This window comes from Gymnogyps californianus, chromosome 15, assembly GCF_018139145.2.
Source record: "Gymnogyps californianus isolate 813 chromosome 15, ASM1813914v2, whole genome shotgun sequence".
NCBI lineage: Eukaryota > Metazoa > Chordata > Aves > Accipitriformes > Cathartidae > Gymnogyps > Gymnogyps californianus.
In genome coordinates, this window is record NC_059485.1 from 8,030,131 (window position 1) to 8,047,304 (window position 17,174).

The window sequence follows — 17,174 nt, forward strand, 5'->3', positions numbered from 1 at the left end:
GGCGGTTCACAGCCTCCTCCCCACAGGTCCCTGCTCCAGCCCTTGCTACCCAGACCCTAGCATTTATGCCCAGTACACTCATATGTCGTGGTTTTTTCTGTGGGGTTATTGAAAGAAAATAAAAGATTTCTTAGAGCAAAGCATAGATTATAACAGAGAAGGGAGAAGTTTGAAAGTGGAGAGGGGACGCAACATGGCTGACACAGAAATAGCATTTCCTCCGTTCTTTTCTTGAAACTCTCTGGGAAAAGCAATGCTAATTTAGAGCAAATGAAAAGACCACAGTCAAGAGATTGAATTCTAAGTTAACAATTTCAGACTTTTTTTTCCACTGCATTTCAGCACCTTGAGTCCTCCTTTAAAAGAAATCCCATGTAGCACTACCATTTGACTAACACCCTAGAGTGAGCCTAGAGTGCCTGCACACGTGGATGCCAAGGACCCCGACACATCCAATGAGCGATAATAAATCACATGCGAGACACCAGTTGTTTCACATGTGCTCTCTTGAACCTCTTAAATGTGAAATGCACCCACACTGAGCTGATTAAAAGTTCCTGTGAGTGTGAATTCCTCTCCCTGAATACGTTTCTACACCACAAAAGAACATTTCATACATCATATTTGAAACAGATCAGAGCCTTAAAAGCTACTTTATTCTACTGCCATTACAAAACAGAGCCTTCATTGTCTGCTGCTGAAACGCTCTGAGTCATCTTCTTCCAGTAATAACTAATCTCTCGCTCTCTCTCTTTGTATCTGACAATTCATGGACAGCCCAATTACAGGAGAGGAAAGCGGCATACCAGTTTCAGAGAGTGGACTCAAACACCCAACTAACGTTAAATGATTTTGTTTTGGAGTATAATTCACTTAAGCAAATTAATTCTGATAATCTACTTTGAGAGCAGACTGTAATAATAAATGGTTAAATTGCAGCAGCATCGTCTAATAAAGACGGAGCCAAACATGATTACAAAAATCAGGAGACTGAAATAAAGCAGTATAATTTGAGAAACCTGACAACTATTTATTCTCCATGTAAAATCCACAGCTCACGTTTTTGTCTACAGTTTTTCATGCCAAATCTGCTTCTTAGTTACTAATATTTCTGTCACTTAAGCGACCTACCATAAAGCCCACTTCACACCAACACAGGTATGTGTGCATAAGTCTACCAACATGTATATCTCTATGCATTTCATACAGTCTTAAAATATGGCTGGCACAACTTTGGTGTCAAGGACTTGTCACTACCCTCATGAAGATCCAGCCAAATCTGTCCAGGACTCTACAGGAGAAAAAAACCAAAACACAACAGGAGGAATTTTAAGAATGGCATAATGCCCATGCACACAATTTCAGAGACAATTTTAAATTTGATCTCTCTTAATTCTCAAGCGTTTGATTTTACAGAGTAGTAACATGGGCCTTTTTTGTGTAATATCTAATCTGAGGGAAGAAACCTTAAAGGGAATACTTCGAGTGAATTGACAATTAATGTATTTCACTTTCAAGTATCTGCTCAGCAAGATGCATATTGAGCACATATCTGAACTAATGAGACAGAGGGAACCCTTATCTACAATCATAAAAAATTAAATGCAGCTAACATACATGCCACGTGTTCTTAAAGATAATCAGGAACTTCATATACTGTTACTATGTCAAACCACTTACCTGCTAATGGACAGTTGCTGATCATACAAGATATGTCAGAAGATTTCCTCCAGACTCTGAAGAATGCTCATGTATAACTAAAAGCTTTCAGGATTTACCTCCTTGGAGCCAGTGGTAAAACTCTGGGTTAAGACTGTGTAAGCCTTCTCACAAAGGTAAATCCATAGCATATATTCATGAAAGAAGAGAACGAAGTATTAACATTTGCACATTAACACCATCAGGGACCTCATTAAAATAACTCTCTTCTCCCTATTAGCTCTGCTCCCTCACACAAGTTTTCTTTTAGGAGTATATTTGAATAAACAAGGGAGATGTCACAAATCTAAAAACAACAAATTTTGTCTCTTTTAACTTACGTTCTTATTTTTCCATTGTGATTTCTATCATGAACAGAAAAGTGGCTGAATTATCTGATGATTTCCTTTCATGGAATGCTGTCATCTCTGAGAGCTGGACATATCTAAGACATGCAAATAATTAAGGAAAAGATACTACAACTCTTCTGATGCAGCATGTGCCATATTTCACAGCTACAAATGTTACAATCTTCAATAAAATAAAGCCAACAATTCCCTTCAAGTCATGAAAGCACTAAGCTTAGTTGTGAATGACTGCATATAGAGTATGTTGTGACACATGCAGGAAGCGTTACGTTTTATAAGAAGAAAGTTCAGATTATTCTTGCCAACATGATTTTGATAAGGAAGCAAGTCTATGCCAAAAAAAGATATGTTTGTTTTTCAAATTCTTATTTAGTCCTTGCCACTCGTGTATCTGAGCTTCCCCTTGTATATACTGGCATACAGCATGACTCTAATCTATCATCCTCTCTTCGATATAAAAGGAGCACACAAACCAAGTCTGGGAATAAAGGGGCCATGCTTTATTCATCATACAAGGAAACAGAACCATAATCTAGAACAAAAAGTATCTGGTGAGAAGTAACAAACTCTTCCTCCCAGCCAAATCCCACAGCAAATCCTTTGATCCATGTAAGAACTATGTTAAGCAGAAAGGCTTGATCCCCTTGATCTAAATGCCTGCATCTCAAGTCCACAAACTGACTAGCCTTACCTGTCATCACGTGGCTATGGTTCAGGGTCAACCAGTTGGCTACCATTCTTTTTTAAACTTTTGAGGGCTGAATGCTTACCATCTGTTTCTGCTGGACCTTATCTGCTATTGACTCTTCTGGACCCAGGGAAGAAGTAGGTAGACACCTAGGAAAGTCATGCTGAGAGTCCATTTGCTCTTGCTAAGGTCCTCAAACCAACTAATGGGAAAGGCAGTAGTGATTCAGCTGGGGAAAGCTCTGGTTCATCTCACCTAGGAAAGAATTGAAACTTGCATGGAAAAATCCTCCAAGTGACATAATTTCAGAGACACATATAATGCATTACTGCAGTTGCAGTTTAAGCTAGCGAACAAGTATTTCCAATTCACTTTTTATTCCAGAACTTCTAGGATTAGATTATTACTCCTACACAGAATAAGCTAAATTTATCACTGTTCCTTAACATTGTGTTGTCTTCCACAATGAAAATGAAACATTAATTTATTTTCCAGGCTTTCTCTCTAAAAATATGACATTCTTCCATAGATTCATTATTGCACATTTACTTTTCATTTACGAGAGCTAAGGGCAAACCTCTCCTTTTCATTTACAAGTCAATAATATCTTAATTTCCATTTTCAAAATTGCATTTTATTTTTCCTTCTATATTATAGTTCTATCCCAAGAGGAAAAAAAAAAAATGCATTTGAGTGCAAGGTATCTTCATTTCTAATACTAGATGTACTTGTTGCTAGTCAAAAGGTAAAGAACAGGTGCAAATTCGCAAATTCACAAATTAACCTAGCAAAACTATACATTATCCTATATACATTTAATTGGCACATACTGTAACATTTATGCATAACTAACATATAGCAAAATATTCTGTACTAACCACCAAAGGCTTCATGCCCAGTACAACAGTGGAATATCCCACCTGAAAGGTAATGAAGACTGAGCAAATAACTGATACCCGTGGTCTCTCTGACATGACAAAGTGATGCCTCCCAGCCAAACATACAGTAAAAAAACCTATTTAACACTTAGCCTTCAAATGGGTTTAAATTCATCAACTTAACTAAACAATTTTGAGTTCATATTACAGTCATGGCTGCAAACTCTGTCTGTGTATTTATATATACACTTGTATATACATACATAGCACTTTCTGTCCATCAGCCTCACTTCTCTCTGCATCAGGTTCAGTGCTGCTTATGGTGTTAGCAGAACTGTCATATAAGATGAACAGTAGAGAGGGACATGTACCCCTGCATAATGCTAACACTCACGTTTGTATCGATTGACTGGTTCTGCTAATGGCTGCAAAGATGAAAGGAACAGGTCTTTTTGCAACTCTGTAAGAGACCTATGGAAAGCATATGTTGCTTTGTTTTGAACTAATGACTTGACTACAGTCATACCTACCGCAAGCCTTGATCTGTGGGTAACCAATGAGTTAGATGTTGTTCATCTGTTAACTCGCAGGTGAGCTCACCCACCCAGGAAAAGTCATCAGATTGGCTTTCAGAAATTCCCCTTGTCTCACAGACAGTAGACTACTGAATGGCGGTGATTAACTTCAGTTATGCCTCTCATGTTATTCTGAAATCTCTAAAGAACCTGTTGACTGCTTATTTAAAAAAAAAAAAAAGAAAAAAAAGACAGAAGGACCCATCCTTTGCTATGGCAATCAAGATCACCTTTGTTTCTGTGGGAATAGCAGAAATCCCCTAATAGAGTTCATCTGCAGATATAATCTTGACCTCTGAACAATTACTTAAAAGCTGAATTTCTTGTAGACACGACACAGACTATTCTGTTTAAAGAAAGACTTATAGAAAACAGATGTTTAACACATTAATTGACTGGCTAGGAAGAAAGACTGTACACTGAATGAAGAAATTCTTGTCATATACATACTTCCTATTTGCAGCTCTTCTGTAAAAAAAATTCAACAGTATACATAAGAACATCACATCCATATCTCATTAATACAGTCACCTTTAACATACAGGCTGTTTTCATTTATTAAAGATTACACCTGCATTTGGGTCTTTTCTATTTAGTCCGTAGTATTATATTAAAAATATTCTAAATAAAATGAATACCATAGAGAGTTTTACAAAATATTTATTTTGAAAAAATCACTCTGTACAAATGTAACATTCTCAACACTGAAGTTTTATAAAAATGCTAACACAACAGAAAGACGAGTGAAACATTAAACTGATCTTTTCTTAAATTACAAAGAAACAGATTCATTCTAAAGAAGCTATTGTAATTCTAAACATTAAAAAAAAAAGAGAACTTTGTAAGATTTTACTTTATCTATTACAACCAAATACATGTATCAAAGGATGACTTTTTCCATCCTTTTTATAAACTTCCCCCCAAACACCTTCCACAACTAAACCAATTACCCTAAATGGTTTACACTTTTACTGTACATAGCTTGTGCTCCAAGAAAAGCTAGCACAATTTGATCATCATTTTCTCAGTGCCTAACAAAAAGTCACCTCTATACATTTGGTACAAAATCCTCTGTACAAACCAACTTTGCTCATGTAAATTTGAAGCAAACTTAAAGGAAGAGTATTTATTTGTGCCTTCAATTTGGTATAATGAAGGGATAGTGATTAAGTAAAATTTCACGAAGTAAAATTCAGTAACTGGGAATACTGTCTTTTTTTTTTTAATAATTACTATTGTATAAAAAAATTTATATACTGCAGGTTATTAGGAATGGCAGACCCTAAATCTAACAGTGCTAGTTTTATAGTCCTCATCATAAAGTAAGATTTTTCTGTACATTATTTAAGCTTCTTCTCTTCATTTTAAGCTATTTGTGAAAGTTGTTGTTGCATATTGACCAACCTTTTTTAAACAGGAGGAAGTGTCCCCTCATGAAATTAAAAACAGTAAAATTGTCATTACTGTAAACACGATTAAAATGAAGACTGACAAAATGCAGTGTGACAGGTAAGCCACGGTCTGGAAAGCTTTTTTCATGTTTTCGTAACACAATATATGGCTCACACCACAAACAGCAGCAAAAAAAGCTATTGAAAACTTCAAGTTACAGCCAGGGGTGCCAGGCAGGATCCATACGACAGAGATTATCCAAGCTATTTGCAGCTGCTACCAGAGTGTTGACTTTGCTTTCTCCTCCTTCAAACTGAGCAAGATTATGAAGTCGAGTCATGATAGCAGTAACAGCTTTTTGAACTAGTGAAACCAGCTGCTGGCTGTCCATATTTTCAGGTTGCCCAGCTGCTGAGAGTGGAGAGGAAGTATCCTCTTGTGTTTTTTTGTGCCATGCAATTATTTCATCCCGTAGCACAGTTTTTAGGATGCCATCAACCTACACGAAGGAGAAAAATCAGACTATTATACTTAATCCAAAGAACCATCAGGGATTATAGAATTGTAACTAGATTTAAGTTAACGGCACTTGACACTTTTGGTCCCGCTTTGCAATCTCAGTCTTTTCAAAATGAGTGGGGCTTCCAACTGTCTTTACTATTTCCTCTCAAGGTTTTTCTTTTCATAAAAAGCTTTCATTATGAAAACACAACACAATGACTCCTACAGAAATGAAAAATCACATAAACTATAACATATCTTAAGATCTTCATACACAAATACAGTCATGTATATTCTATTTTTAAATGATTCCACACATTTCCCACACACATGCACACATACACACAAGTCTTGTGCAATGATTAAGAGTGCTTTGCAAACCTGGGGGGTTTTTTGCACAGTGATTACGCTCTCAGAGAATACTGTTTTCTGCCAAACAGGGAAAGAACATTGACTGCAACATACATACATATGTATATAATATATATATATTTATGTATATATAGGCCAGTTCTATCCTTAGATGAAAAAGAAATGCCTGCACCAAATAGTTTCCTGTTTTTTCTCATCACTGAGTTCAGTTACTGACATTAATCTGTCAACTGCAACAGCCTTGAGCTTCTAAAACAAACTTTCAGGTATCCAGTCTGAGTCAAATTCACTGTTTGCACATAAAAAATAAAACATTTTATAACACATATAGCTATTAGGCCAACATATACAAACACATATTAAATATATTTTACAGACATTTGTAAAAAAGATAAATGCAGAAAATGTTAAAACTATTCCTCTTCAATCCAAAAGGTAAATAACCTAAAGCAGTAATCGCCACATGCCTGAACTGAGCTGGGCACCCATCACTCCAAAAAGAATAAATGGGCACCTGTGCTCTGATCTTCAAGCAATCAAAGAATCATAGAATATCTCAAGTTGGAAAGGGACCCAGAAGGATCATCGAGTCCAACTCCCTGCTCCTCGCAGGACTACCTAAAACTAAACCATATGACTAAAAGTGTTGTCCAGACACTCCTTGAACTCTGACAGGCTTGGTGCCGTGACCACTTCCCTGGGGAGCCTGTTTCAGTGACCAACCACCCTCTCAGTGAAGAACTTTTCCCTAACGTCCAGTCTGAACTCCCCCTGATGCAGCTTCATTCCATTTCCTCGTGTCCTATCGCTGGTCACCAGAGAGAGGAGACCAGCGCCTCCCCCTCCAGTGCCCGCCTCGAGGAAGCTGTAGACTGCGATGAGGGCACCCCTCAGCCTTCTCTTCTTCAAGCTGAACAAACTAAGTGACCTCAGTTGCTCCCCGTAAGTCTTTCCCTCAAGACCTTTCACCATCTTGGTCGCCCTCCTCTGTAGACACTCTAATAGTTTGATGTTCTCACATTGAGGCACCCAAAACTGCACACAGTACTTGAGGTGAGGCCACACCAAATTGATGTGGCAAGTCTAACTAGGTGTACATCATTCAGATGTTGAAATTACAGGCTATGTCTGCAAATTCGTTTGCACGTATAGACATGGCTTTGTAAGGTAAGATGATTAATTATTAAAAAATATTCTAACACAGCTTTCTGTGTTATAGATAAAGAAAAAAAATCACTTTAGGATATTCTCCATCTTTTAAAAAGTAACTAGCTCACACCATAGCTACAGTATGTTATGTGCAATGTCTTTCTGGTGCAAATTGCTTGCCTAAGTGCAAGATGCCTCATTTTTGGAGAGCATTAGAATTTAAAAACAAGTTAGACAATTTCTTTAGAAAACTACACCCTGCTAAGAGGTAGGATCCATCAAAGTAAGAGTATATCGTTAGCATTCTATTCCGCTAACAAAGGGCCAAGACACATATTTCTATTCACAGATTATTATGAAGATTCTAAATGATGCTGCATTTGTCATTTTAGTATTTACCACTGCCAGAATTTGTAAGGATGTATGAGGCTAGAGCACTGAAACAATCAGCCTGAACTAACATGTTTGGACAAAAAATTAAATTAAGGGTAGAATTACACCTATCATCCTCCTATTCTTTCCAAAAAGGCAAACTGCAAACATTTCAGCTGGCCTTTGTGATGAAACTTAGGGTAAGATTTAAAAACAAATACAGACTGTTCAGTTTCTACCTCTAATGAAGAAAGTGCTGTTTAGGTTCTAAATTGCCAAATATAACATGCCTGCAAACCACTTTTCAAAAGGTATACAAACCTTAAAGTTTGGTTGTGCAAAGCAGCGAGCTACTGCAATCATAGATGCAGTCAGTGGACCAGACACCCCAATGGTGGTAAGAAATTCAGAAATGTTTGGTGTAAGCCGGAATGGAACTGGACGATTGGCATCCAAATCTCCAGTAGCATCGTTAATGTCGAAGCGAAAGTAAGCTACATTTAGCTTGCCAGTATCCTGGATTTAAAAGCAAGATGAACAAAAGTAATTAAAGGAACAGATTTTCATTAATGAAACCAAAAGAAGTTGGATTTTTGTTTACAAGTAGTACTCCAATAGCTTTTCACTCTTTCAGTCAAAACAGTTTTTAAGCAAAAAAGTTGAAGGCATGTACAAAGTCAGGTATGTATTTCTCTCAAAACGTGTCCAAAACCCCTTACTAAATACACGTTATTGTAATATCAAACTTAAGGAACAGATTCTTCTGTAGCATGGTCTATAAGGAGTCATGCAGACAGACAGATCTCCATTCTCTATGCGTCCCAGCTCTGGGTATGGGTTCTCTATGTATTGTTCACTCTGGGTAAGCATCTGAACGCTTATCTAGAGGGATTAAAGGATCTTAATTGCTATACAGAGTATAGCCCTCCATGCATTAAAATGGCATTAAGACTTTAATATATACCACCTTTGCCCTACTAAGGTGGCAAGCCTCATTTTAAATGTTGGGTTAAAGCAGAAAAATCACTATTAATAGGAGTTGTAGCTTGACGTGATGGCAATGCTGAAAAGAGAACAGTATTTGAAAAAGGGTATTCCCCTTTAGGAAAATGAAGCTCTAATTTTTTTTTTTTTTTTTTTTAATATATTTGACACAGAGATATATTCAAAGCAATATACTTGAAGGAGGACTAAAAAGAGAGACTTATCAGTCATTTACATAACAGTTCCAATATCTAAGAATGATTTTACAGACAAAGTTCTAAATTCTCACCACAGAAGGTAGAGTTGATGACCACGGGGACTGCCGTTTAAATTACTACCTACATGATGTGCAATCACATACAAATGAAAAGCCTACTGAAATGCGCTGTTAATTATATACGTCGAATTACCTTTTTGATTCATTTCAAAAGTATAGTCCAAATTTCCATTTGATCAAAGACAACAGCATGCATCTAGAACAAACTAAAGCATACCTGGGCAATCTGCAGCATTTCAGGATTGAGTCTATTTAAATGGAAGATGAATTCTGCAAAGCCAATTAGGGCTAACTGAATAGTGAACATCTTTCGAAAAGTCCAGTAATCCGTAGCATTGGGGAATGTATGTAAAGCCCACTCCTTAAGCATACTGCGCGGCACCATGTTACTCTGTACTTCTTTAAGTATATCTCTGAGAACCTACATATGAAAAATATTAGTTGAAAGAGATCATTTTTAATACACGTCTTAGCAACAGACAAATATGTTAAAAGCAACTACCAAACTTCTCTCAATGGCTGTATCCCATTTTAGGAAAAACATTCTGAACTTGGATGCTTTCAATCCAACACTGTTTCCTGACTTCTTTGTCAAAACACACACAGTATTTTGTTAGCCCATCCTCTGCACAGCTAGAAAATATTCTTTATCTGAAAAGACTAAATTTTTAGTACAACCATTTAAGCATGAGAATTGCAAACGGGTATGTCAGAAAACCTGAGGCTGAAAAGTTACATAACCTGATTTGAAATATCTTCTATTCAAGACTTCCAAGAAAATCAGAAGTGAGCTAAAGAGACATTCAACTGACAATGCTGCGCTTCCTCATGGGAAACTAACAGAACATACTTCACTATTTTCTAGCTTCAGTGTAAGCTGGATATGCATTTTGCAGCAATAAAATAAAATCCTTTATTTTAAGCATAATGGCAAGCTTTGAAATTATACATGGGACCTACAAAGCATGCAACCTAAAGATGGCTCTCCGCATGGTTCCTTCATATGCAGGGTAAAAGGTAAAGGATTTTTATTATACAAGACAGCGAAAGACACTGAGTAAAGTAATTTGTATCATATATTATTACAGCAAAATTACCTCAAAAATACAAAAAGATAAAAGCTGAGAGCTGTATTCAACTGGTTCTGTAAGTGAACACTGTGCAATACTTTTTCCCCTAGATGTAAACATTTGCAATCTACCAAAATATTTAATTACTGTAGCATATACTAGCCTAATTAATTAGAAAAAGAAAGTTAGGATCTGTTCTATTACACCAGAAAGCACGATAGTCATACTGACTTCAATTAAATGGCTGTTAAAGAGTTTCATAACCTGAAGGAAAAATTCTCAAAATAGAAACAGATGTTACGTAACACTTGATTTTATTTTGTAACAAAGAAAGCCTGAAAAGATAGTTTCTCTAAATGATATCTGTGATATATGTATACTGTGTATTTTCTAATAGCTATATTTGAAATGGGACTGGCATTTTATGTAAGAATTTGCATTAACCTTAAGATAAAATAATACAAAATAACCTTATTTATCACAATTGGATGTTTGATGGAGGTTACAGAGAGAGGGAGCTTCGTTCTTTCCGAGTGCTATCATTTTTAAGGTGAGATGACTCAACTGTTTCTATGCAACTTAGACGAAATGAATCCACTGGCAATTTTAGGAGATACATTAGAAGAACATAGGGAAGCCTGCATCACATACCATGCTGTAACTGCTTATGTAAATTAGGAATGCCGTTTCCCATGTTATCAATTAATTATTTTCAAAGCACTATATGAAAGGGCCAAAAAGCAATCAACGCCTTGTCTGTTTTCAGTTGCAGTTACCCAAAACAACCCAGACTAAAACAAATACAGCCTTTTTGAAGCTTTCCAAGATAATCTAACACACCAAAGAGATATAAGAGTTCCCAAGAATACATTAAGCAAAAACAAAGTAAAACCCCAAAAAATCAAAACACCACCTCTGCAAAATATATGTTTCACATCTAATGAGAGGTGAAGGGTCAGGGTGGGGATTGGACACAGTATAGTAGAGTCCTCAAGAAAAGCCCTTGATTAAAATTCATTATATATTCTACTACCTGATGGCTAGCTTGAGTCCCTCGTGCTTGGACCGTTGCCAGTCTGTCATAGTAACGAGAAATAGGGTTGTCATGCTCAATGCCTTTCTTGGCACAGCGCTGCTTATAGATCTCCACCAGCGAAAGAGAAGAGGGATTGTCTTCAACCAAACGCATCTGTGGAGAAACTGCTACAACACGGGGGACTAAGAGTAATTTGGGGGGGGGGGGGGGGGGGGGAGCATAGAGAGCAAAACAAAACCAAACAGTTAATCCATAACCCAAATACTAAGAGAAGAATTAACATGCAAGTTTCAGCCCTTAAAACACGACTGTGATAATCAACTGAAGCGTATCAAGAGAAATTTTTTATTACTACACTCATAACTAATTCACAAGCTCAGTTACAAAGAAAGCAAGTATGATAGTAGATTTTTTTTATCTTAACAGAAACATCTTGTCCTGGTTTCAGCTGTGATAGAGTTAATTTTCTTCTTAGTAGTTGGTACAGTGCTGTATTTTGGATTTAGTGTGAGAATGATGTTGATAACACGCTGATGTTTTAGCTGTTGCTCAGTAGCACTTACCCTAAGTTAAGGATTTTTTCAGTTTCCCATGCTCTGCCAGCAAGCAGGTGTGCAAGAAGCTGGGAGGGAGCACAGCCGGGGCAGCTGACCTGAACTAGCCAAAGGGATATTCCATACCATGGAACGTCATGCTCAGTATATAAACAGGGGAGAGTTGGCCAGGAGGGGCGGATCGCTGCTCGGGCATCGGTCAGCGGGTGGTGAGCAATTCATTGTGCATCACTTGTATTTTCTTGGGTTTTATTTCTCTCTTTTTTGGTTATATTCCTTTTCATTACAATTATTATTATTATATCATTATTATTATTATTAGTTAGTAGTATATTTTATTTTACTTTAGTTATTAAAAACTGCTCTTGTCTCAACCCATGAGTTTTACTTTTTTTTTTTTTCCCCCTCCTCCCCACACCACTGGGAGGGGGGAGGAGAAAGCAGCTGCGTGGTGCTTAGCTACTGGCTGTGGTTAAACCACAACACATCTCAACTATATTAGCAAAAAAAATTGAGCATTCGTTATTCTTCCTACTTTTCTTTATCTGCAGAAAAGAGGGTAATATTTTGTTCAGATGCAAACGGGTTTGTAGTATCTGATTACATGACACTGGCATTATGTCAATAAAAATTACTCTGAAGAACAAAACTACTAAACTCAATAGGGTAAAGTGATTCAGAAAAACTGGAGGAAAAAAATCTGAACATAGTTGAGGAAGAGATGTTTAAATGACACTATTTGAAAATAACATAGGGAGGACACAAGGAAATATTCAATAATAAGATAACGTAAGCCACTGAGCTTTTCCTTGATGAGCAGTAAACTTGCAAAAACCCTACTTGCACTTTCACAGTGCTCAACAGATGTATCATCCTACTGAGTCTTATGTGCATCCCCACCTACATCACGACACACTAGGCCTCTTCCATAGCTAGCTTTTCCAGTGACACTGTTTGTACTGTTTGACAGCTATCTCCAGTTACCACCAAAATTGTTCTCTCATCATTTCTCTCAGAAGCTATAATAATTAACCTCAGAAATATAGGGAAAAGTTGTTTAAATGCATTTAAATTGTTTGATGTAATTTCTTCAGTCTTAAAGAAGAAAATGCATTCTGCAGAAGGAAGGGGTGTTAATGAGCTATTTCTTCTAGTCTGCTTCCGTTAACCTCTGGCAGCAGAGAAATGAATGTTCTTCAAGTTCTTTCAAATAGTATCAAACCACAAGGTACAGAATTATTTCCAAAAACACTATAGTTTAAAAACAGCTCTTTGAAAGAAAACAAGTTACTTCACTAATCATGTTATAGAGAGGATATATTTCTGTTTCAATGGCCTTGTTTATCATGTCTTTCAAGGCTTTATCTACTGCATTTCTGTTATTTTGGCCTCAGAGTGATGCAAAATTGTCTTCACATATGCAGAGATACTGTATTTACCTTTTGTTGTAACAAATTCTTTGGCTTCTACATTTTGGTCTTTTTAAAGTTAGAACTCAAATATGCATTTCTAGCTCTGTAAGTGCAACTTGCATCACCTGGCCACCTAAGCTCACGACAGCAACTACATGTCAATAGATACTATTAGCCCAAAAAGGAAGACTGATAAAACCACACTTTTTAAAAATCAGAGCTCAGCACTTTTTAAAAGGACAACAGCAAAATAGCAGCTTTGTCTTAGCATCTGTGATTAAAGTTTCCCTTATACATAATATATTTCCTGCTCACCAACCAAGGATTACTAGAACTAATGCAATGTACAGAATTCCTTTATATGAAGTTAGTAAGTTATTCATTGACCTTCTGAAATGAAAAGTATTTATATACTAATATGAAGTAACTACACAGCTGTAAGCTGGAACTTGCCAACAGCCTTAGTATCTGGAAAACACAAGAGTTTAACTATTTTAAAGCATTTACATTAGTATTTGAATCACAAGCAGATCAAGTATGTTGCCAGGCAAGACTCTGATACTCTCTGTTTCTCATTTCATGAATGAATTATTTATAATCAACACATGAAAAAGCCAAGATACACAAGGGAAGAGAAAGAATTAAGACTGTGTGTTCAGCCTTCATTCACTGTTTCTGTTTTGAAATGCCTAACTATGTGACCTTTTTATTACATGAGTATTTTGGCCATTTATACACATAAATCATATTGGAACCCTCCTTAACTCTCCTCATTAAGGCCTCCCTACCATTATGTCTGTTAATTCTGTAATGTTTAAGCATTGCCCGCTGGTGCTGTTGGCAAAGTGCACTCTCCAAACCAAGTAACCTTTTACAGGATCATAGATGTACACAGAACAGAAGTCCTGCATCCAATATCTAGATTATGAATGGATTTTATTTGGCAACAACTAACCAGTCAGTATATATTCCTGAAAGTAAACATCACCATGGATATATAAAGTTACTTCAAAAGTTACACAGATATTTTCTTATATCGGAGAATTCAGAAACTATATATAAAATTCAAAGTTCTACAAAAAAATTCTTTCTTCTTCTGTGTTATGTGGAAGAGATAAAAGAAATTCAATATTCATATATTGCAACTTGGGGAGAAAAAGGTTTATTCTGTCCCTCCCCATTTGTCTCTAAATGCTTGTTTTGAAGTACATGTATCCATTTCCATAGAAACAGATCCAATGGGCATGCCTCTGCCTTATATATGTTATTCACAACTGAACTTTATACCATAAATGATGCGTGTAAATTCTTCTAAAAACACCCTAGATCGCATGCAATCAACTTTACTTCTTCAGAGGGGTGCTACAATGCCAGAAAAGACTAATCACCTAGACAGATGTGAATTTACCTTCTGAATATTCAAAAACTTCAGTATCAGTGATTAGTAGCTGTCAAAAACTTTAGCAATTATAATCTTTGAGTATAACATATATTTAAAAATAATATAAGATCTCTCTTTTCAGTACCTGTAAAAAACAAATGTCTTTTTGTGGTTTCCTTCCTCTTCTCTAAGCAGGGGTTCAAAAGGCGAAGAAGTTGTAATACCCGCTCTTCTCTACGAGACTCTGTCAGGCAAGCATCATTCATTACCAGATATGGGTAAATCTTTCCATTATGGCCTCGGATATAGAGTCTTCTAGCTGCAGTATTGTGTTTCTGAACTATCTCCACTCTGGGCATAAACCTATCAGGAAGAAAGGGATATTAAAGCATCTGAGCTAATCTCCTCTGATATTAAATCATGATGAAAAAAACCCACAAACAAACAAACAACACACGACCAAAAAAAACCCAACAAACCACCAAAGAAATAAGGCAGTGCAACTGTATTACATGGTACAATTCTATTATCCAACTAGCCCATGGTTTCTATTTTGTAGTGAAAAAGCTCTTCTGTTTGATTGTTTATTTGTTTTTAAGAAAACACAGTTCTTGAGCAAAATTAATCATTAGATCAGTCCTTTATCACTGTTTTGAAGATTAGTACCTCTATTGAGTACTACGGAAGAAATAATCTCAACTTATATCAACATAAAAGAAAACCAAATATACTCTTCATAAAACAGTACAGTTGCTTAGTGAGGCAATGTAAAATTACCAAAAGGAGGATAAAATAAAAAAGTCTTATACCAAAGTATGACTCTATTTATGTGATTTACATACATGAAATATACACGACATGTACTTTTGCAGAGTGGACGGATAGAGGAGGTTTCCATTTTCTTCTCTGTTTTCAGAATTACAACTACCAAAGGGTATTTTTAGGTTACCTGGCTATCTTGATGTAGTAATGTGTTGGCTTTGGCATAAGGAATTCTCCAGGTATCTCTACTTCTGCAGTTTGAGCTGAAAAATTACTTAGAAAGCGGCACTTTTCCTCTATGAGGAAGAACTTTGGAAGCTGTTTAGTTTTTGCCTCCAGAATTTTGATCCATTTCTTCAGTTTAGAGATAAGATTGTGAAGTTTCATTGACCCTGGCACACTGAAGTCGAAGTCTAAAAGAAAAAAATATATATATATACACATCCTCAGCATTTCAAATTCTATATAGAGTATTTAACTGTCAAGTGTCTGAAGTTTGCATTTTCAAAGAGGTTCTTTCAGCCACATGCCCTGAAGCAAAATACTTTAAGGAGTCCCACATACAGCACACACACCTGTTATGTAGAAAAGCATCACACTGGTCTTGAATACTATAGCAAAATGGAAAGCTACTACAATCAGCAACTCACACAAAAAAAGGAAAAGCATCCTACCAAGCCAGTCCAGCAGAGAAACATGGCTACCTATGAACCCTAAACACAAAGAAAAACTAGCAGGTTCAGACAAACACAGAAGAGACGTAAGAATCATTAAGGAAGAGTCAGAGCATAATTGGTATAGGATCATACAACAGCAATAACACTACAACAGTAGATGCTGGAGAAGAACAAATCATACAATTCAATAGTGCAAACCGAACACACCCATAGAGCTGTACTGGCTTTAAAAGACAGGCTCTGTTGAATATTTCATCTCTACAGAAAATCTTTTAGTAATGTCCTAAAATTCTGTATAACTTAAACCTGTCAGAATCTGCTACCTCTTTTCTGTACACAGCTCTAAAATATTCTCTATTATTTAGTAAATAATGAAATTCCCAAGATTTTCCCGGTTTACAGTCATGTAAACATTAGAAAAAACACACTGTGAAAATTTTAAATACTACTACTACTACTGTATTTAACTGTCTATATACTGCAACCAGACAGACTGCATAGAAAGAAAGCAGTAATAAACCAATCAATTAGATTAGATCAGATCATTTAGTGAAGAGGAAAAGTAAGCTTATTTTACAGCCTAGCACTATAATTTTCTGCCTGTTTCATTAAAAGTGATTTATTTATTTAAAATCAGTGGAGGCTTTTTACTTTTAAAAGGGATGAAAGAGCCTCAACTGAGGATACAATGTACAATCTGTGAGCAACCGCAGTACAAGTAGTAAAATTGCTATTACTATTATTCTCCTATTCTGAGCTGCAAGAAAATTCTCTTTATTCTTTCCTGGCTTAGATAACAATTGCATGCCACCACAGGAAGAACAGATATGACAGCCTAAGCAAAAATGACAATATTATGCAAACAGCCTGCTCTTTCCTTTGCAACATAACAGTATTGCAGCGTGCAACTATCTCCTCTAGCCCACATGCAAGTGAAGTAAGAACTTTCTCAAGGTCAATACATGGTCTTCAATACACTATGCAAATAATTCTGTAACAGAAATCACTGCAATATCGACCATCTTCTG

The 17,174-nt window shown here is 36.3% G+C and overlaps 1 protein-coding gene across 1 annotated transcript in view; it reads right to left on the bottom strand.

The window, feature by feature from the left end:
* Window positions 1-4,849: 4,849 nt before the first annotated feature.
* Window positions 4,850-17,174, bottom strand: part of TRRAP (transformation/transcription domain associated protein) — a 102,092-nt gene continuing 89,767 nt past the window's right edge. Inside the window, exons 68-73 of the mRNA XM_050906188.1 lie at window positions 15,657-15,882; window positions 14,853-15,070; window positions 11,358-11,542; window positions 9,472-9,675; window positions 8,315-8,509; window positions 4,850-6,098 (exon numbers count right to left, since the gene is read on the bottom strand). Coding sequence (XP_050762145.1) covers window positions 5,814-6,098; window positions 8,315-8,509; window positions 9,472-9,675; window positions 11,358-11,542; window positions 14,853-15,070; window positions 15,657-15,882 — 1,313 coding nt within the window. The 3' untranslated portion in view covers window positions 4,850-5,813. The remainder of the gene's footprint in view (window positions 6,099-8,314; window positions 8,510-9,471; window positions 9,676-11,357; window positions 11,543-14,852; window positions 15,071-15,656; window positions 15,883-17,174) is intronic.